At 43.6% G+C, this 15751-nt stretch overlaps 1 protein-coding gene across 5 annotated transcripts in view; it reads right to left on the bottom strand.

Moving 5' to 3' along the window:
- The window catches only part of ASCC1 (activating signal cointegrator 1 complex subunit 1), a 98448-nt gene that overhangs the window by 28625 nt on the left and 54072 nt on the right, over positions 1-15751 (bottom strand). For all 5 annotated transcript variants that reach the window (XM_058671739.1, XM_058671740.1, XM_058671741.1 and 2 more), the window contains exons 8-9: positions 11012-11136; positions 5783-5868 (exon numbers count right to left, since the gene is read on the bottom strand). In XM_058671739.1, coding sequence (XP_058527722.1) covers positions 5783-5868; positions 11012-11136 — 211 coding nt within the window. The remainder of the gene's footprint in view (positions 1-5782; positions 5869-11011; positions 11137-15751) is intronic.

The raw sequence follows: 15751 nt of genomic DNA on the forward strand, positions 1-15751 counted from the left end.
GAATTTATGTGTTGGGGGCCCGGCGCCATGGCCTAGCGGCTAAAGTCCTCGCCTTGAATGCCCCGGGATCCCATATGGGCGCCGGTTCTAATCCCATCCAGCTCCACTTCCCATCCAGCTCCCTGCTTGTGGCCTGGGAAGGCAGCTGAGGACAGCCCAAAGCCTTGGGTTCCTGTACCCGCGTGGGAGACCCGGAGGAGGTTCCAGGTTCCCGGCTTCGGATCGGCGCGCACCGGCCCATTGCGGCTCACTTGGGGAGTGAACCATCGGACGGAAGATCTTCCTCTCTGTCTCTCCTCCTCTCTGTATATCTGACTTTGTAATAAAATGAATAAATCTTTAAAAAAAAAAAAAGAGAGAATTTATGTGTGACTTGAGCATTTTAAAAACTGGAAGGCCAAGATAGCTTCCTGAAACATGAAGGAAAATGATCAGTAAGAGAAAGAAGCCCAACAGAATGCTCACTGGATTCAGCTGAAATACCAACCTGCTCCATCCAGAGAAGCCTACTTTGTCACATCATAAGAGTAAAATAAAAAAATGAAAAAAAAAAACCCTGGGCCATAAAAATGTTTCTTAACTGAATAGAAGTACACTATGCTGTTTCCCAAAGAAATATTCAAAAATTTTAAAAATTCTTACACATGAAGTAGAAAAGGTAAAGTCATCTCCCATTTGGCTAATATTTTCTGGAATATTTTAAGCATCGAAGGAAAGGCACAGGGCCTGGTGCAATGACTCAATGGTTAAAAAAAAAAAAATCCTCACTTTGAACATGCAGGGATCCCACAAGGGCATTGGTCCATGTCCTGGCTGTTCTACTTCCCATCCAACTCCCTGTTTGTGGCTAGGAAAGCAGTACTGGATGGCCCAAAGCCTTGGGACCTTGCACCTGTGTGGGAGATCTGGAAGAAGCTCCTGGCTCCTGGCTCCTGGCTTTGGATTAGCTTAGTTCTGGCCTTTGCAGCAATTTGGGGAGTAAGCCAGCAGACGGCAGATACTGCTCTCTGTCTCTCCTTCTCTCCATAAACCTGATACCTCTTTCCAATGACAATAAATAAAACTTTAAAAGGAAATAAAGGAAGGCAAATGTAGCATGTCCTTTCAGACCTTTCAGTGCTCTCCACTGTATTAGTTCCACCCACCTCTGGGGAGCACCACCCTAAGGAGGCCCCTGATACCTTTGCCTTAGAACGGCGAACACTGTAGCCCTGTCCAATCTGCTGAGAGCAGTCTGCAGACATGGACTCTATCGCTGAAGGGCACTCCACAAGTCTCCCTCCCTGCCTGACATTGCTTCTGTCTTCAGAGGCTGTTGGTTAACAAGCATTCCATGCCATGATAGTGAGGATCCAGCTACTTCTTGGAGGGATATTTTCGTGTCAACAGGGCTCCCCAAGCACAAGTATACCAGTACTGTGGCTGTACAAACACTCTTATGAGGCTATTCTTAGGTAGAAATCCAAACCATCTGGGCGGGGGAGGGGGCTGCCACCTTCATCTTCATTGTATCTACCTACCAAAGCTACAGTTGTGCACCAAAAGACTCACACCATAACTAAATATGTCTGCTCCTTTTCTGGCTTGAATAATACAGAAAAATGTGTCTCAGTTCTTTCATCAAAGTCATTCTTACGGAAAGAAATTCTTGCTTTAACTAGGGATAATCAGACACTAGTCTATTATAGCTGCAACAGCTCTCAGAAGAGTTGTACAAAAGAAAAATGTGGCTTCTACCTCAAAAAGTCATTAGAGATGGTTTTCCTATTAAGGCATCCAGAACACATAAGATTAGACCAAGTGAAAAGGACCAATTCTCTTTGAGGAGTAGAATAGAAATTGGCTGTTACTCATTAAATTCTTACAGGAATGAGCAATGACTTTCTCCCTCTCCTTTTTTTTTTTTTTCCTTCTTTGAATAGGAGATGAAGCTGAGCTTTTTTTTTCCCCACAAGGCTGCCTCCTCTCACCAGCACTCCTGATCCTTGGCCTGTGTAGCTATTAATATGCTGCACACATATGCTTGACTCCTTCACAACCAATGCAGTTTTAACCTTTCTGTTTGCTTCAATTCATTGCCTAGTTTCTTAATGAAACTAATTTTTTCATTCTAAACATACATTCATTTGGGACAAAAATCACAATTATATTTATGTATGTAACTATACATATACCCACTGGTGGGGCTTTTTAAAGAGTTGTTTACTTATTTACTGCAAAGACAGAATGACAAAAAAAAGAGAGAGAGAGAGAAGCAGAGACAGAGAAAGCAAGAGAGCTCCCACCTACTGGTTCACTTCTCAAATGTCCCCAACAACCAGATCTGGTTAAGCACTAAGTCAGGAGCCAGGAGCACCATCTGGGTGTCCTGTGTGGAGCAGCAAGTATACAAGTTACTTGGGCCATCATCTCAGGCACGTTCCCAGGAAGATGGACTGAAAGCAGAGGTAGGACACGATCCCAGGCTCTCTGATAGGCCATGCCGGCATCCCAAACAGCAGCTTAGCCCATTGCGCCACAATGTCCACCTCAAACTTTGTGTTTTTGCTCTGATTCAGACTGTGCTATCAACCAGAGGTACATGTGGCAAGTCATTTGAAGCACAGTGGGCCTTACATCAGAGATTCAGGAGTTACTGAACAGGCTCCAAGTAGCTAGCTGGGCTATGACTGGGCATGAAGAACAGTCTGGGTACTATGCGTATAGCAAACCTCTGTCAACACTAGAGGGAGCTACAACCACGTGATCACTGGGGGGTGGATGAGACTTCCAGGAGCAGCATCTCCGCAGTGACAACTGGCATTCCAAGATGGGGACAACTCAGAATCACGTGAGGGGTCTGTTGTCCCCGGGGCCACCTGCAGGTGCTCTGCTCCAGGTTCCTCTCACAGACGGCAGGACACCTCACGTCTGACTTGCATCAACACAGTCTGGGTTGTCATCTTCAGTCTATGAGAAACTGGCTATGAGCCACTTCTAAAGAGTTCTTTCTTTTTTTTTTTTAAAGATTTATTTATTTTTATTACAAAGTCAGATATACAGAGAGGAGGAGAGACAGAAAGGAAGATCTGCCGTCCAATGACTCACTCCCCAAGTGACCACAATGGCCGGCGCCAAGCTGATCCGAAGCCGGGAACCAGGAACCTCTTCCAGGTCTCCCACGTGGGTACAGGAACCCAAGGCTTTGGACAGTCCTCGACTGCTTTCCCAGGCCACAGGCAGGGAGCTGGATGGGAAGTGGAGCTGGATGGGATTAGAACCGGCACCCATATGGGATTCTGGTGAGTTCAAGGCGAGGACTTTAGCCACTAGGCCATACCGCTGGGCCCTTTTTCCTTTTTAAGATTTATTTTTATTGTCAAGGAAGAGTTACTAAGAAAAAAAGGAGGGACAGAGAGAAAGAATGTGCTCTTTCATTTGCTGGTTCACTCCACAAATGGTCACAATGACCAGAACTGGGCTGGTCTGCAGCCAGAAGCCAGGAAGCTCCTCCAGGTCTCCCACATGAGTGCAGCGGCCGGAGAATATGGACCATCTTCCTCTGCTTTCCCAGGTTACATGTCGAGAGGTATATTGGAAATGAAGCAGTTGAGACATGATCTGGCACCCATGTGGGATTCTGGTGCCCCAGGCTCAGCTTTAGTCTACCTATGCCACAGCACTAGTCCCCATCCTTTGTTTTTTAAAGGTTTATTGTAGGGCCTAGTGCGGTAGCCTAGCGGCTAAAGTCTTTGTCTTCAACGCGCTGGGATCCTATATGGGTGCCAGTTCTAATCCGGAGGCCCTGCTTCCCATTCAGGTCCCTACTTCTGGCCTGGGAAAGTAGTTGAGCACAGCCCAAAGCCTTGGGACCCTGCACCCACATGGGAGACCCAGAGGAGGCTCCTAGCTCCTGGCTTCGGAACTTAGCTCTAGCCGTTGCAACCACTTGAGTGAATCAGCGGACGGCAGCTCTTCCTCTCAGTCTCTCCTCCTCTCTGTGTATCTCACTTTCCAATAAAAATAATCTTTTTTTAAAAAAAGGTTTGTTGGGCCCAGCGCCATGGCCTAGTGGCTAAAGTCCTCACCTTGAAAGCGCCGGGATCCCATATGGGCACCGGTTCTAATCCCGGCAGCTCCACTTCCCATCCAGCTCCCTGCTTGTGGCCTGGGAAAGCAGTCGAGGATGCCCCAAAACCGTGAGACCCTGCACCCACATGGGAGAACTGGAGGAAGTTCCCGGCTCCTGGCTTTGGATAGGCACAGCACCAGCCGTTGTGCTCACTTGGGGAGTGAATCATTGGACGGAAGATCTTCTTCTCTGTCCTTCCTCCTCTGTGTATATCTGAATTTGTAATAAAAATAAATCTTTTAAAAAAAAAAGGTTTGTTGTATTTATTTCAAAGAATTACATGGATTGGGGTGGGGGGGAGACAGAGAGATCTTCCATCTACTAATTCAAGTTCCAACTGCTTTCCCAAGAGCATCAGCATGGAGTCAGATTGGCAGTAAAGCAGCCAGAACTCAGACACACACCCATATGGGATATCAGTGCAGCAGTCAGAGGCTTAGTTTGCTATCCAACCTTACTGGCCCCTGATCTATTTTCTTTTTTAATCAAGTCAACAATAAAAGTGAAGTGATTGATTAGATTATTAGAATCTCTCCACACAGACTCCCATCACACTGGAGCTGCAGCCTGGGAAAAACAGCAATGTTAACTACCATTCAACTGATTTGCAGTCCGCTGCTCAAACCCAGTGCTACTTCAAAAACAAGGAGACTACTCAGCATGAAGAAAGAAGAAAGGGGAAAAAGGAAAGGTACCCAGGAAGGAAGGAACCAGTTCTGCAATGAGGATGCTGGGATGCCTGCTGAATGGTGTTGCTGTGCTTCGGGGCTCTGTGTGAGAAGCCCACAGCTGCTCAAGAGTGAAGTCATTAATTACACAAAATGGGGTCACCTTGGGCATTTGGCAGAAAACCACTAAGTGAGGGAATAGAGGCTGGGGCAGAGGAGAGAAACAAATAGCCTTTCTGAAGGTGAAGCAGCTTCGGGTCCTGCACACGCACTGTGGCCTCTACTCTGAATACCACCCATCATCTCAAAAATATCTGACTACCCATCATTACAGAACAAATGAAATGGAGAATCAAAAACTTGTCCATTGGCAACAGCTTCTGTATTTCTTGGCCCGGGGCAGGGGTGGATTGGAGGAACAATGGCAGGTCAGCCTGACGGAGAGAGGTCACAGACATCACAGAAGGCAGTCTGTGGGAGAAAGTAACTGAAATCCTGAGAAACCCCTTCTGTTTGTTTTACAGATAAACACTCAGAGAATCAAAACCTCAGAAGCGGAGGACCTGCTTGTCAGGATATGGGCTGTTTCTGAGTAAAAATAGATTATGAAGCTACTTCAGAAAGGGACTTTTCTGGGAGAAGGGAAAAATCATCTAGAGTAAGATAAACAATCCTTTCTCACTTTAAAAAAAATGCAAACTCAAACCTCTGGATACCAGGTTACAATCAATGTGTTCCTATGAATCCAAACAGTGAGGATTATCCATTACTTGTAAAATCACCAATTTCAAGTACTCTGGAAGTACCAAAACCTTAGTAGTGTTAAGAGGATCTCTGTTTCAGAATTTTCAAAAAACATTTTTTAATAAGCCTTTCAATCAATGATACTCAGGAAAAGTGGGAGCAGAATCCACTCCATGATTGAAAAGAGAACATTTTGTTTACTTCCCTTGCTTCAACACACATGCCAACCACCTTCCGATTCACTCTGGTTCATACTGACCTTCAAAATGTTTCGGCCATCAAATGATTCTCTTTCCTTGAAGATATACTTGCCGTCCGGAGTGTGTACATTGTACCTGCCTTCAGCTGTAGATATTCCAAAGACAATGTTAGCAGAGAAGCATGAGTTATGCATCTGATTATACACTCTTAGATCTCTACAGGTACGCAGGAGTATTCAGCAAAATTGTCATGTACTACCTGCAGAGTGTATGGAGGAGGAAATATCACAACAAGAAGCAACAGACCTGGCTTATCATGTCAGCTCTGTCATGATAGACCCATACCACTCAACTTCTCCAAGTCCTTGCTGTGAGTGCTTATTAATTACGTAATGAGCTACATTCCTAGGCAAATTACATCTCCTCCCTGAACCTCTGTTTGTCTCTTACCAAGTTAGAAGTAAAGACTGAGTGATCTCCAAAGGTGCCTTTCGGTCTACATGCCCCAGAGATTCTGGGTGCAATTTTGAATATGTGACAACACCGAAGTTCCCACATCAACATGTCAAAGCTGCTGATGGATTAAGGACTCCCCAAAAGGACAAAGAAATCTTTCAAAAGGAATAGCAGGTATTCACACAGACTGTCTACACAAGAAAGCAACAGATCCACCACCTGAGCCTAAACAAAGCTCTGCTCCAGCTTCCGGAGTTAATTTAAGTTGCATACCCCAAAAACATGTCCCTAAAGGATAGCAGGAGAAAGAATATCAAAGGAAAGAAAAACAGGGAAGAAAAGCAAAACATCATTTCATGTTCTTTTCAAGTAAATTCAACCCAGGGAAAGGTATAGGGTACAGAAAATTCAAACTGTCCTCAAAAATCACCTAACTTTCATTACATTTCTGAAATAATGACTTTTCCTAATTCTATACCCTGAAAATATATTCTTTTACTTACATATATATGGGGAGTACCGGGTCAGAACAGTCAAAATATGTCCTGTGTTCTAACAACTTCACCAACATAATACATTCTAGCTAACCCATAGGAGTTACACATGGGTAACTAGGGAACTATTTCTGTAATGAGAAGTCACCTTTCGTCAGAGATTTTGATACCATTCATAGTTTGAGAAGTAAATGGGGGGGGGGAGGTGGTAGGTATATAAGGCTAATCCTCCTTCTGTGGTACTACCATCCCATATGGGCACTGTTTCATGTCTCAGTTGCTTCATTTCAGATCCCGCTCCCTGATTATGGTCTGGAAAAACAGTAGAGGATGGCTCAAATCCTACGTGTACCCACATAGGAGATACAGAAGAAGCTCCTGGCAAACAGCTTGGGACCAACCCAGCTCTGGCCATCAGAGCCATCTGTGAAGTGAACCAGCAGATGGAAGGTGTCTTTGCCTCTCTGTCTCTGTCCCTCTCTCTCTGTAGCTCTTTCAAGTAGAAGTAAATATTTGAAAAAAAAAAAAAAAAGAAATGGATACCAAGTGTCAATTAAAAAGAGGCAACCATATTTGAATATTATAACGTTTAAAATGTTTAAAAATATCTAAGTGGTAGGAAGAAATTAACTAGACAGTGAATACAGGTCACTTCCTAGATGAAGCTTTAGTGCTAACTAAATATAAATTTGGATCCACACAATTTAGAAGAGAATGATTACAACCTACTTAAGCCCCTTCTATGTTGAGAAATCAGTTAATAATGGAACATCATATAATTTGAGGAATTCTGGAGACTGATTTTTTTTTTAAGATTTATTCATTTTATTACAGCCAGATATTCACAGAGGAGGAGAGACAGAGAGGAAGATCTGTCGTCCGATGATTCACTCCCCAAGTGAGCCGCAACGGGCCGATCCGCGCCGATCTGAAGCCGGGAACCTGGAACCTCTTCCGGGTCTCCCACGGGGGTGCAGTGTCCCAATGCATTGGGCCGTCCTCAACTGCTTTCCCAGGCCACAAGCAGGGAGCTGGATGGGAAGTGGAGCTGCCAGGACTAGAACCAGCGCTCACATGGGATCCCGGGGCGTTGAAGGCGAGGACTTTTAGCCGCTAGACCACGCCGCCGGGCCCTGGAGACTGATTTAAGCACTAAGACAAATGTAAAATTTACAAATGATAGCTATTAAATGTATAATAAAATACTACCTGGATTACACTGTCCAAACAGTAACCATAGGTAATTATTTAAATTTTAAATTAATTAAAATTAAATGGAAATACAAGGTCATTTGCATGTACTCACTAGCTACTTTTCAGGTGTGCAATGATCACAAGGATATCAGCTACCATGCTGAACAATGGATAGAAAATATTCCTATCAACCCAGAAAGTTCTATTAGATGATGCATTACATGCCTTCTGAATCAAAGAACTCAGAGTTTTTGCCAGAGTTGTGAAATTTTGCCTTCATGGAAAGAAAATAAAAGGTTTAATATATCCTAGAGGATCTCAGTGTCTTCCCAAGTTAAAAATGACCGCAGAACTTAAAAATATGTACTTAATGGATTTCCAACTGATGATATTTTTCAACCTTACAATGAGCTTATCGGAACATAACCCCATTGTAGGTTGGGAAGCACATGTGCGATAAGTTCTACGTTTCCCATGACAAGCTGTGTTTTAACACATAGGTACGTGTGAAAATAACGTGTTCCAGTCCAAGTTCTGCATTCTATTAGCTTCATAAACAGGAGGCTGCAGGCTTCAATGAGTCATCTGAACCTCTTTTGATGTCAATGTTTTCAAAGGAAAAACAGTGATTTATGGAGAAAAGCTTGAAATAAAATTCACTATGGCATCATAAAACACTTTTAGAACTACCAACTAGATCACCACCTGTATCTTGGTTCTGTCATGGTTCTAACTAAATGGAATTAACATTAAATGATTTCCAGTTAGGATCTTTGATTTATATCAAAGAGAAATAAAAAGACATCCCTTGACAAAAACAGACATGCTAAGTACCCTAAACTAAAATTCCACACATAGTGGATGGGTCCAAGTCCTGACAGAGTCCTCTTCTAGCCCAGACTTCCTGAAAGCAAGGTGAGCATCCTCAGAAAGGAAGCAAAAGGTGATTGTGGGCTTGGGTGTTAGCACGTTTTAAAGGACAGCTCTTGGAAGGGAAAGCTGCACACACCTGGAATGTGTGGCTCTGCAGTTGGTGGCTGTGCTGAGAGACTCCTGCTACAGAGGTGGGAATAGGAAGAAAACAAGAACCGTTGAAATTAAGGCTCTTGCTTTTGTTTTATTAACAGAGAGAGAAATGAGATACAGAGTCAGATCTTCCATCGGCTGGTTCATTCCCTGAATAGCCTTCAACAGCCAAGGCTGAAGTCAGGAGTCTGGAACTCAACCCAAACCTCCCGTGCAGGAGACAGACACAGCTAAGTATTAGGGCTAACATTAGCTGCCTCCTAGCATACACATTAGCAGGAAGTTGGGTCAGAAACGTAGTAGCTGGGAAGTAGACCAGGCATTTTAATAGGAGATGCAGGCATCCCAAGCAGTGACCCACCACCATACAAAATGCCCACTCCTGAAATAATTTTCCAACTGAAGTATTAAAACAAGGCATTGTTTCAAAACCTTTAATAATTTAATTATTTTAATTTTTGTATCAAAGCTAAAATATCACAAAGAAAGAAATTATTAACATGAGGTTTCTCAACTTCAGTGCTACTGATATTTTAGGTTGGATAACTCTTCTTTGTTATGGGAGCTGTGTTGTACACTGTTAAGCACTGAACTTGACCTCCACTTGAATGCCAGTAGTAACTGACCCCCAATCTTCTAACTGTGGCAACCAAAACTGTCTCCAAAAACTCCCAAATGTTCTCTGGGAGTCAAAAATCACCCACCATTGAGAACCACTAATCTAACATTTACAAGCTTACAAAAATAAGTCACTGAGGGGGCCAGCAGTGTGGCATCACAGGTTAAGCTGCCACCTACAAGGTCAGCATCCCGTAAACATCAGTTTGAATCCCAGCTACTCTGCTTCCAATCCAGTTCCCTGCTCATCAATTAGGAAAAAAGAGCAAAAGATGGCCTGAGTACTTGGGTCTCTGACAACCATGTGGGAAACCCAGATAGAATTCCTGGCTCCTAGTTTCAGCTTGGCTTAGTTCAGGCTATTAGGACTTATAGGGAGTGAACAAGGGATGGAAAATCTGCCCCCACCCCCGTGTTTCACTCTTCTAAGTAAGCGAATCTTTTTTTTTTTTTTTATTAATCACTAAGATTTCTAGAGGGTGGGAAAGAGGGACAGAGACGAGGCGAGTAACAGTACTGAGACAAGGTGAGACAATAGTTTCAGTATTCCACAGAACAGCTCATAATCATGTGTTATATACATTATGAGTAAACAGAAGAGAGGAATGGGAGGGCTCCAAACATGAAGTGGTAAAAGTTAGAGGCACACATAAATTATTCTGACTTGATCAATACATACTATGTGCATTTATTGGAACCTTACATTGTATCATTTAAGTATGTATATTTACTAGGTTAATAAAAAATGGTTAAAGATGGAAACACTAACCAACCTGATTACCACCACCACATATCAAATGATCATATATTATCACCCATAAATACATAAAATTAAAATAGGAAAAATAATCTTTTAAAGTCACTGAAAATTGCATGGAATATACCTAATGCAAAAAAAAAAAAAATTCATGGTTCATCTAAAATTAACCTGTGTATCCTGCAGTTTTACTCAGTAAATCTGGCAACACTGCATATAACAGAAATTAGAATTCTAGAAGTGACAATCCCATGCTAGGTTTAGCCCTGCTTCCTTCTGTTATCAAACATAAACAATCTAGGGCCTGGAGGCGTGGCCTAGCGGCTAAAGTCCTCGTCTTAAATGCACCAGTATTCCATATGGGCACCGGTTCTAATCCCGGCAGCTCCACTTCCCATCCAGCTCCCTGCTTGTGGCCTGGGAAGGCAGTCCAGGACAGCCCAAAGCCTTGGGACCCTGCGCCCGCGTGGGAGACCTGGAGGGGATTCCTGGATCCTGGCTTCGGATCGGCATAGCACCAGCCGTTGCCCTCACTTGGGGAGTGAATCACTGGAAGGAAGATCTTTCTCTGTCTCTCCTCCTCTCTGTATATCTGACTTTCCAATAAAAATAAAAATAAATTTTAAAAAAACCATAACCAATCTAAAGGAGAAGATAATTCAAGACTGTTAGCTGTTCTACTGCCCTTGAAGAGCCAACCTCACTGCCCACAGCTGTGCTCTGGTGCTGTCAGCAGGACTTACCATTGGGATCTTTCCGGAAGAGCGTATTCATGACTGTGGCATGCAGCTTCACACTATTCCATTCTTTCACCATGAGTCCAGATGCCTGGAAACGTTCCAGCACTCGATCAACTAACTCCTGCAGCCTGGGAAAATTGAAGAACTCTTAGTAAACTCTTGAACCACCGGCTACTGATCAGCAATGTTTAGTGCGGTCTGCTCAATAAATACTGAGCTGTCCAAAGTTCTACTCAACCGGAAGAGGGAAGAGGCTGCAGCTCTCAGTGTGACAGAGCTCTCTGTCCTGCCGAGAACACAGATGGGGAAATGAACCACTGCCATCCATTCTGATGAGGGCTAAGGAAGTGGTCGACTCTCCGTAGAGAGGGTCAGGTATCTGTAGGAGGGTCAAACATGATCAGGAAGGGTCCGGAAGGGTTCAGAGAGAAAACAAGGGAAGGCAGAGTACTTCAGGCAGAAAGGATACAGGAACACCTTGTTCAGGTAGAAAAAGTAGTAGTGTGTCCAAAGCATGCACAAATCAGCAGCATATGAAAACCACTATTTAATGTAGTTGCAACTGGGAGAAACACAGGCAATAATCAGACCATAGGAAGCCAAGAAAGAGTTTCAAGGGAATGTTGTGGGCCTATGTCTGTTTTTGAAACTGGAAATCTATACAGGATAGAGAATGCTTTAGAGGAGAATTCAACAGTGCAGAGGTCAGCTAGGCAGCCACTTTAATGGTGGAAATAACAATACCTATGATGTGTCAGCACTGTTGTACACATATCACACCTCTTACATCATTTAAGCCTTACAGGAAACTGCAGCCCCATTTTACCAATGAGGAAACTAAGGAACAGAGAAACTACAAAATCAACGTCACACAACCAGCGAGTGGTGGAGCCAAAATTCGAATCACAGACCATGTTTGTTTGTTTGTTTTTAGTTTAGTTTATTCTTATTTGAAAGGCAGAATTACAGAGAGAAGAGACACATATATTGAGACAGAGATCTTCCATCTGCCAGTTTACTTCCCAAATGGCTGCGACAGAGCAGAGATGTCTGAAGTCAGGAGCCAGAAACTGGGAACTGGGTGTAAGGGTCAAAGGCCTTGAGCCATCCTCTGCTGTTTTCCCAGGCCACAAACAAGGAGTTGGAACAGAAGTAGAGCAGCTGAGACTTGAACTGGCACCCATATGGGATACCAACACGGTAGGTGGAACCTTAGTCTAATATGCCATGGCACCAGACCAGAACTTTTAAAGGACTGCATTGCATAAGAGAAATGACACAGATGTGAGCTATAGCAGGGGCAGTGAGAACTGAGACAAGGGAATGGACTCAAAGAGCTATGAGAAAGAAGCTGGTAGCCATTCAGATTACAGCAGTGGTGAGAGACTAGAGGAAGTTATAGAAAAGCAATGGCTCACTGTGGTGCTGTGCTGTTTGGGGGAGACAGTGGATACTGTGCAATGTGTTGCCCATGACATGGGACATCGAGCAGAACCTGTCCAGGGAGAGGGAGAGATGGGAGCTCAGGAGAAAAATTCAAACAACAGATTTGGAGGTTGTCAATGCAGGATACACACAGCCAAAAGTGGGGAGAGCAAATCAGAACAAGCCAAGAACAAAACAGAGCCCTGTGAGCCTCTTCCATGTCAGGGGCAGAGAAGGAAGCAGCAAAGGCATGTGATCACAACAAGAAAAGAGAAAAACTTCACAGCAAATCATAAAGAGGAGAAAATGAATGATCAAACTAGTACAACACTAAAGTAACAAAACAGTCCAAAGTGGTCGCTTACTTCTTCAAACTACAGACCCCTGTCAAGGCAATTTTTCTGATCCACTGGAGACAGAACTGTGACAGAGCCAAGGAAAAAACGAGAGGTGAGGGCATGACGGTGCACCTCCTTCCTTGCACTGGTCATTAGAAGACATCGTGTAGGGCTGGCACTGAGGCCTAACGGTTAAAGCTGCTGCGTGTGCCACTAGCAACCCATATGGGCGCCAGGTTCAAGTTGTAGCTACTCTATTTTTTAAAAGATTTTTAAAAAATATTTTTATTTTTATTGGAAAAGCAGATATATAGAAAGGAGGAGAGACAAAGATCCTCCATCCACTGGTTCACTCCCCAAGTGGCTGCAATGACCGGATCTTAGCAGATCTGAAGCCAGGAGTTTCTTCCGGGTCTCCCACATGAGTGCAGGGTCCCAAGGTTTTGGACCATCCTCGACTGCTTTTCTAGGTCACAAGCAGGGAGCTGGATGGGAAGCAAGGCTGCCTGGATATGAACTGGCACCTATATGGGATCCCAGTGCATGTAAGGTGAGGACTTTAGCCACTAGGTTACCCCGCCTGGCCCAGCTGCTAAACTTCTGATCCAGCTCTCTGCTTGAGGGTTGGCTCAAGCCCTAGGGCCCCTGCACCCATGTGGGAGACTCAGAAGCTCCTGGCTCCTGGCTTCAGATTGGCTCAGCTTTGGATGTTGCAACCACTTGGGGAGTGAACCAGCAGATGGAGGATCTTTCTCTCTCTTCTTATCTCTGTAAATCCTCCAACAAAAATAAATAAATCTTTTATATAAAATTCTGTATCTTTATTTTTAAACTATAAAATTATAATTCCTATAATGATTCCTCCCTTATGAAAAACTAATTATACAAATTTTGCCTAATCTGCATTGAAGCTGTTCTATTAGGTTTACGTTAGTTTAGAACTCATGTGGCTTCCTGTAAACTGAATATTTTAATCATCATGTAATAGCATTGCCTACCAGTAACCACGCATTTTTCATGTTTTACAATAATTTTGGTACACCAACTTTCTTATGGTATTTGTCAGAAGATCTTTTCCTTTTCTGTGATTTTAACGTTATGCCATTAATGTGTCTCTTACAAAAAGCACCTAACTGAATTCTGTTGGTATCTAATCTTATAAAGTCTCTCTTAACCAGCATGTCTGTTCCACCGGTGTATCAGAGTACCTGAAACAGTTCATGGAAGATGCCTGATATACATAGGGCCTCTGCCTATATCACCCCCACAAGTGCTCTATAAGGCTCACAGTAACACAACTGAACTGCTGGACTCAGAGCCCTAATCATGGAGAGAATTGCAGGTTCCATAGGCTGACTGTGGCAGTACACTGGAGCTTCCAGAGGACACCTGGTACCATGGACAGCCAATCATTGGGAGTAAAGATCAGGGCAGACGGAGACACTAAGGTGAACTATAGCAGCCAGTGGATTCTGGAGAGATTTCATTTTGATTGGAGTGGCAGGTTCGCCAGCAATTCAGGACTGCTGAACTATCAAAACCTTTTGAGAAATTCATGGTGTTGTAAATTTCTCTTTTTTTCCTGTTGTTGATTTTGTACTGTGGCTTTTCATTTAAGAGGGATGTGAGGTGACTGTGAAATGGAGACTTATCATGTCCAGATGTTACGATGCAGTGCAGTGTGTATCTCTACTTCCAGACCAAAGATGGACTCCAAATGAAACTGCTAGCTGTATCTTGACAATGGAAGGCTGGACTCTGCCATTGTCCATGCCCACAATGATGAACATGTGGCTGTTTATGAAGAGCTATGCCACAGTAATAATATAGGGGGACTCGGCAGGGGGGAGGGGAAATAAAAATTAATTAATTAACTAATTAATTAATTAAAGGGCCCAGTGTGATAGCCTAATGGCTGAAATTCCTTGCCTTGTACACGCCAAGATCCCATGTGGGTGCCGGTTCATATCCCGGCTGCTCCAGTTCTGCTTCCTGCTCCTGCTTGTGGCCTGGGAAAGCAGTTGAGGATGGTCCAAAGCCTTGGGATCCTGCACCCACATTGGAGACCCGGAGAAAGTTCCTAGCTCCTGGCTTCGGATTGGCTCAGCTCTGGCTGTTGTAGCCACTTAAGGAGTGAACCAAAAGATAGATACTCTTTCTCTCTGTATCTCCTTCTCTCTGTGAAACTGCCTTTCCAATAAAAATAAATAAATGTTTAAAAAAATGTTTTTAATTATTTGGGTTTTGTGCTTACTGCTCTTTATTTGAAGAGCAGAGAAACAGACAAAACAGAGAGCTCCCATCTACCAGTTCACTAGTCAAGGATCAGCAACGGCTGGGACTGCACCAGGCTGAAGCCAGGAGCTGGGATACAGGGAGCCCAAGTGGTTGCCAGGAAGCCAATTACTAGAGTCATCCCTGCTGCCCCCTAGTGTTTGCATTAGCAAGAAGCAGGGATTGGAAGTTGGCCTAGAACTGAACCCAGGTACTCTCAATGTGGAATGTGTGTGTCTTAACAGACATGCCAAACATCTGCTGCCATTATTTGCCCTTTCCACTGGCCTGACATTTGTCTGATGGCACCAAAGCAACGGTAAGTAAAACTGCTTGTATATTCTTTTCTTTACATTTAAAGCTTTTGTTAAGGCAGTTTTATTTATTCTTGATTAAGCAACAAAAATTATACACTTCATTAAATCTCAGCCCCTGTGCATGTACACACCTTTTTCAATATTCTGTGTTTCGCATGTATAGCACACTTGTCCTGTGTACCTAGACAGATGCTGTCTAGAGATGAAGATACTTCTTAGCAGCCAGCAGTGTGTACAACTAGTCTTGGTCCAAGGAATACAACATTTTTACTTAAAAGAACAACTGATAGACAAATTAAGGCTATTCAGACTTAGCCACTTGGCAGACTTTTTTTTAAGAAGAAAGAATTTCCAAGAAAATAATTCAGTATTTTTTGTCTGTAACAAAA

Source organism: Ochotona princeps, chromosome 13 (genome assembly GCF_030435755.1).
Source record: "Ochotona princeps isolate mOchPri1 chromosome 13, mOchPri1.hap1, whole genome shotgun sequence".
Lineage (NCBI taxonomy): Eukaryota > Metazoa > Chordata > Mammalia > Lagomorpha > Ochotonidae > Ochotona > Ochotona princeps.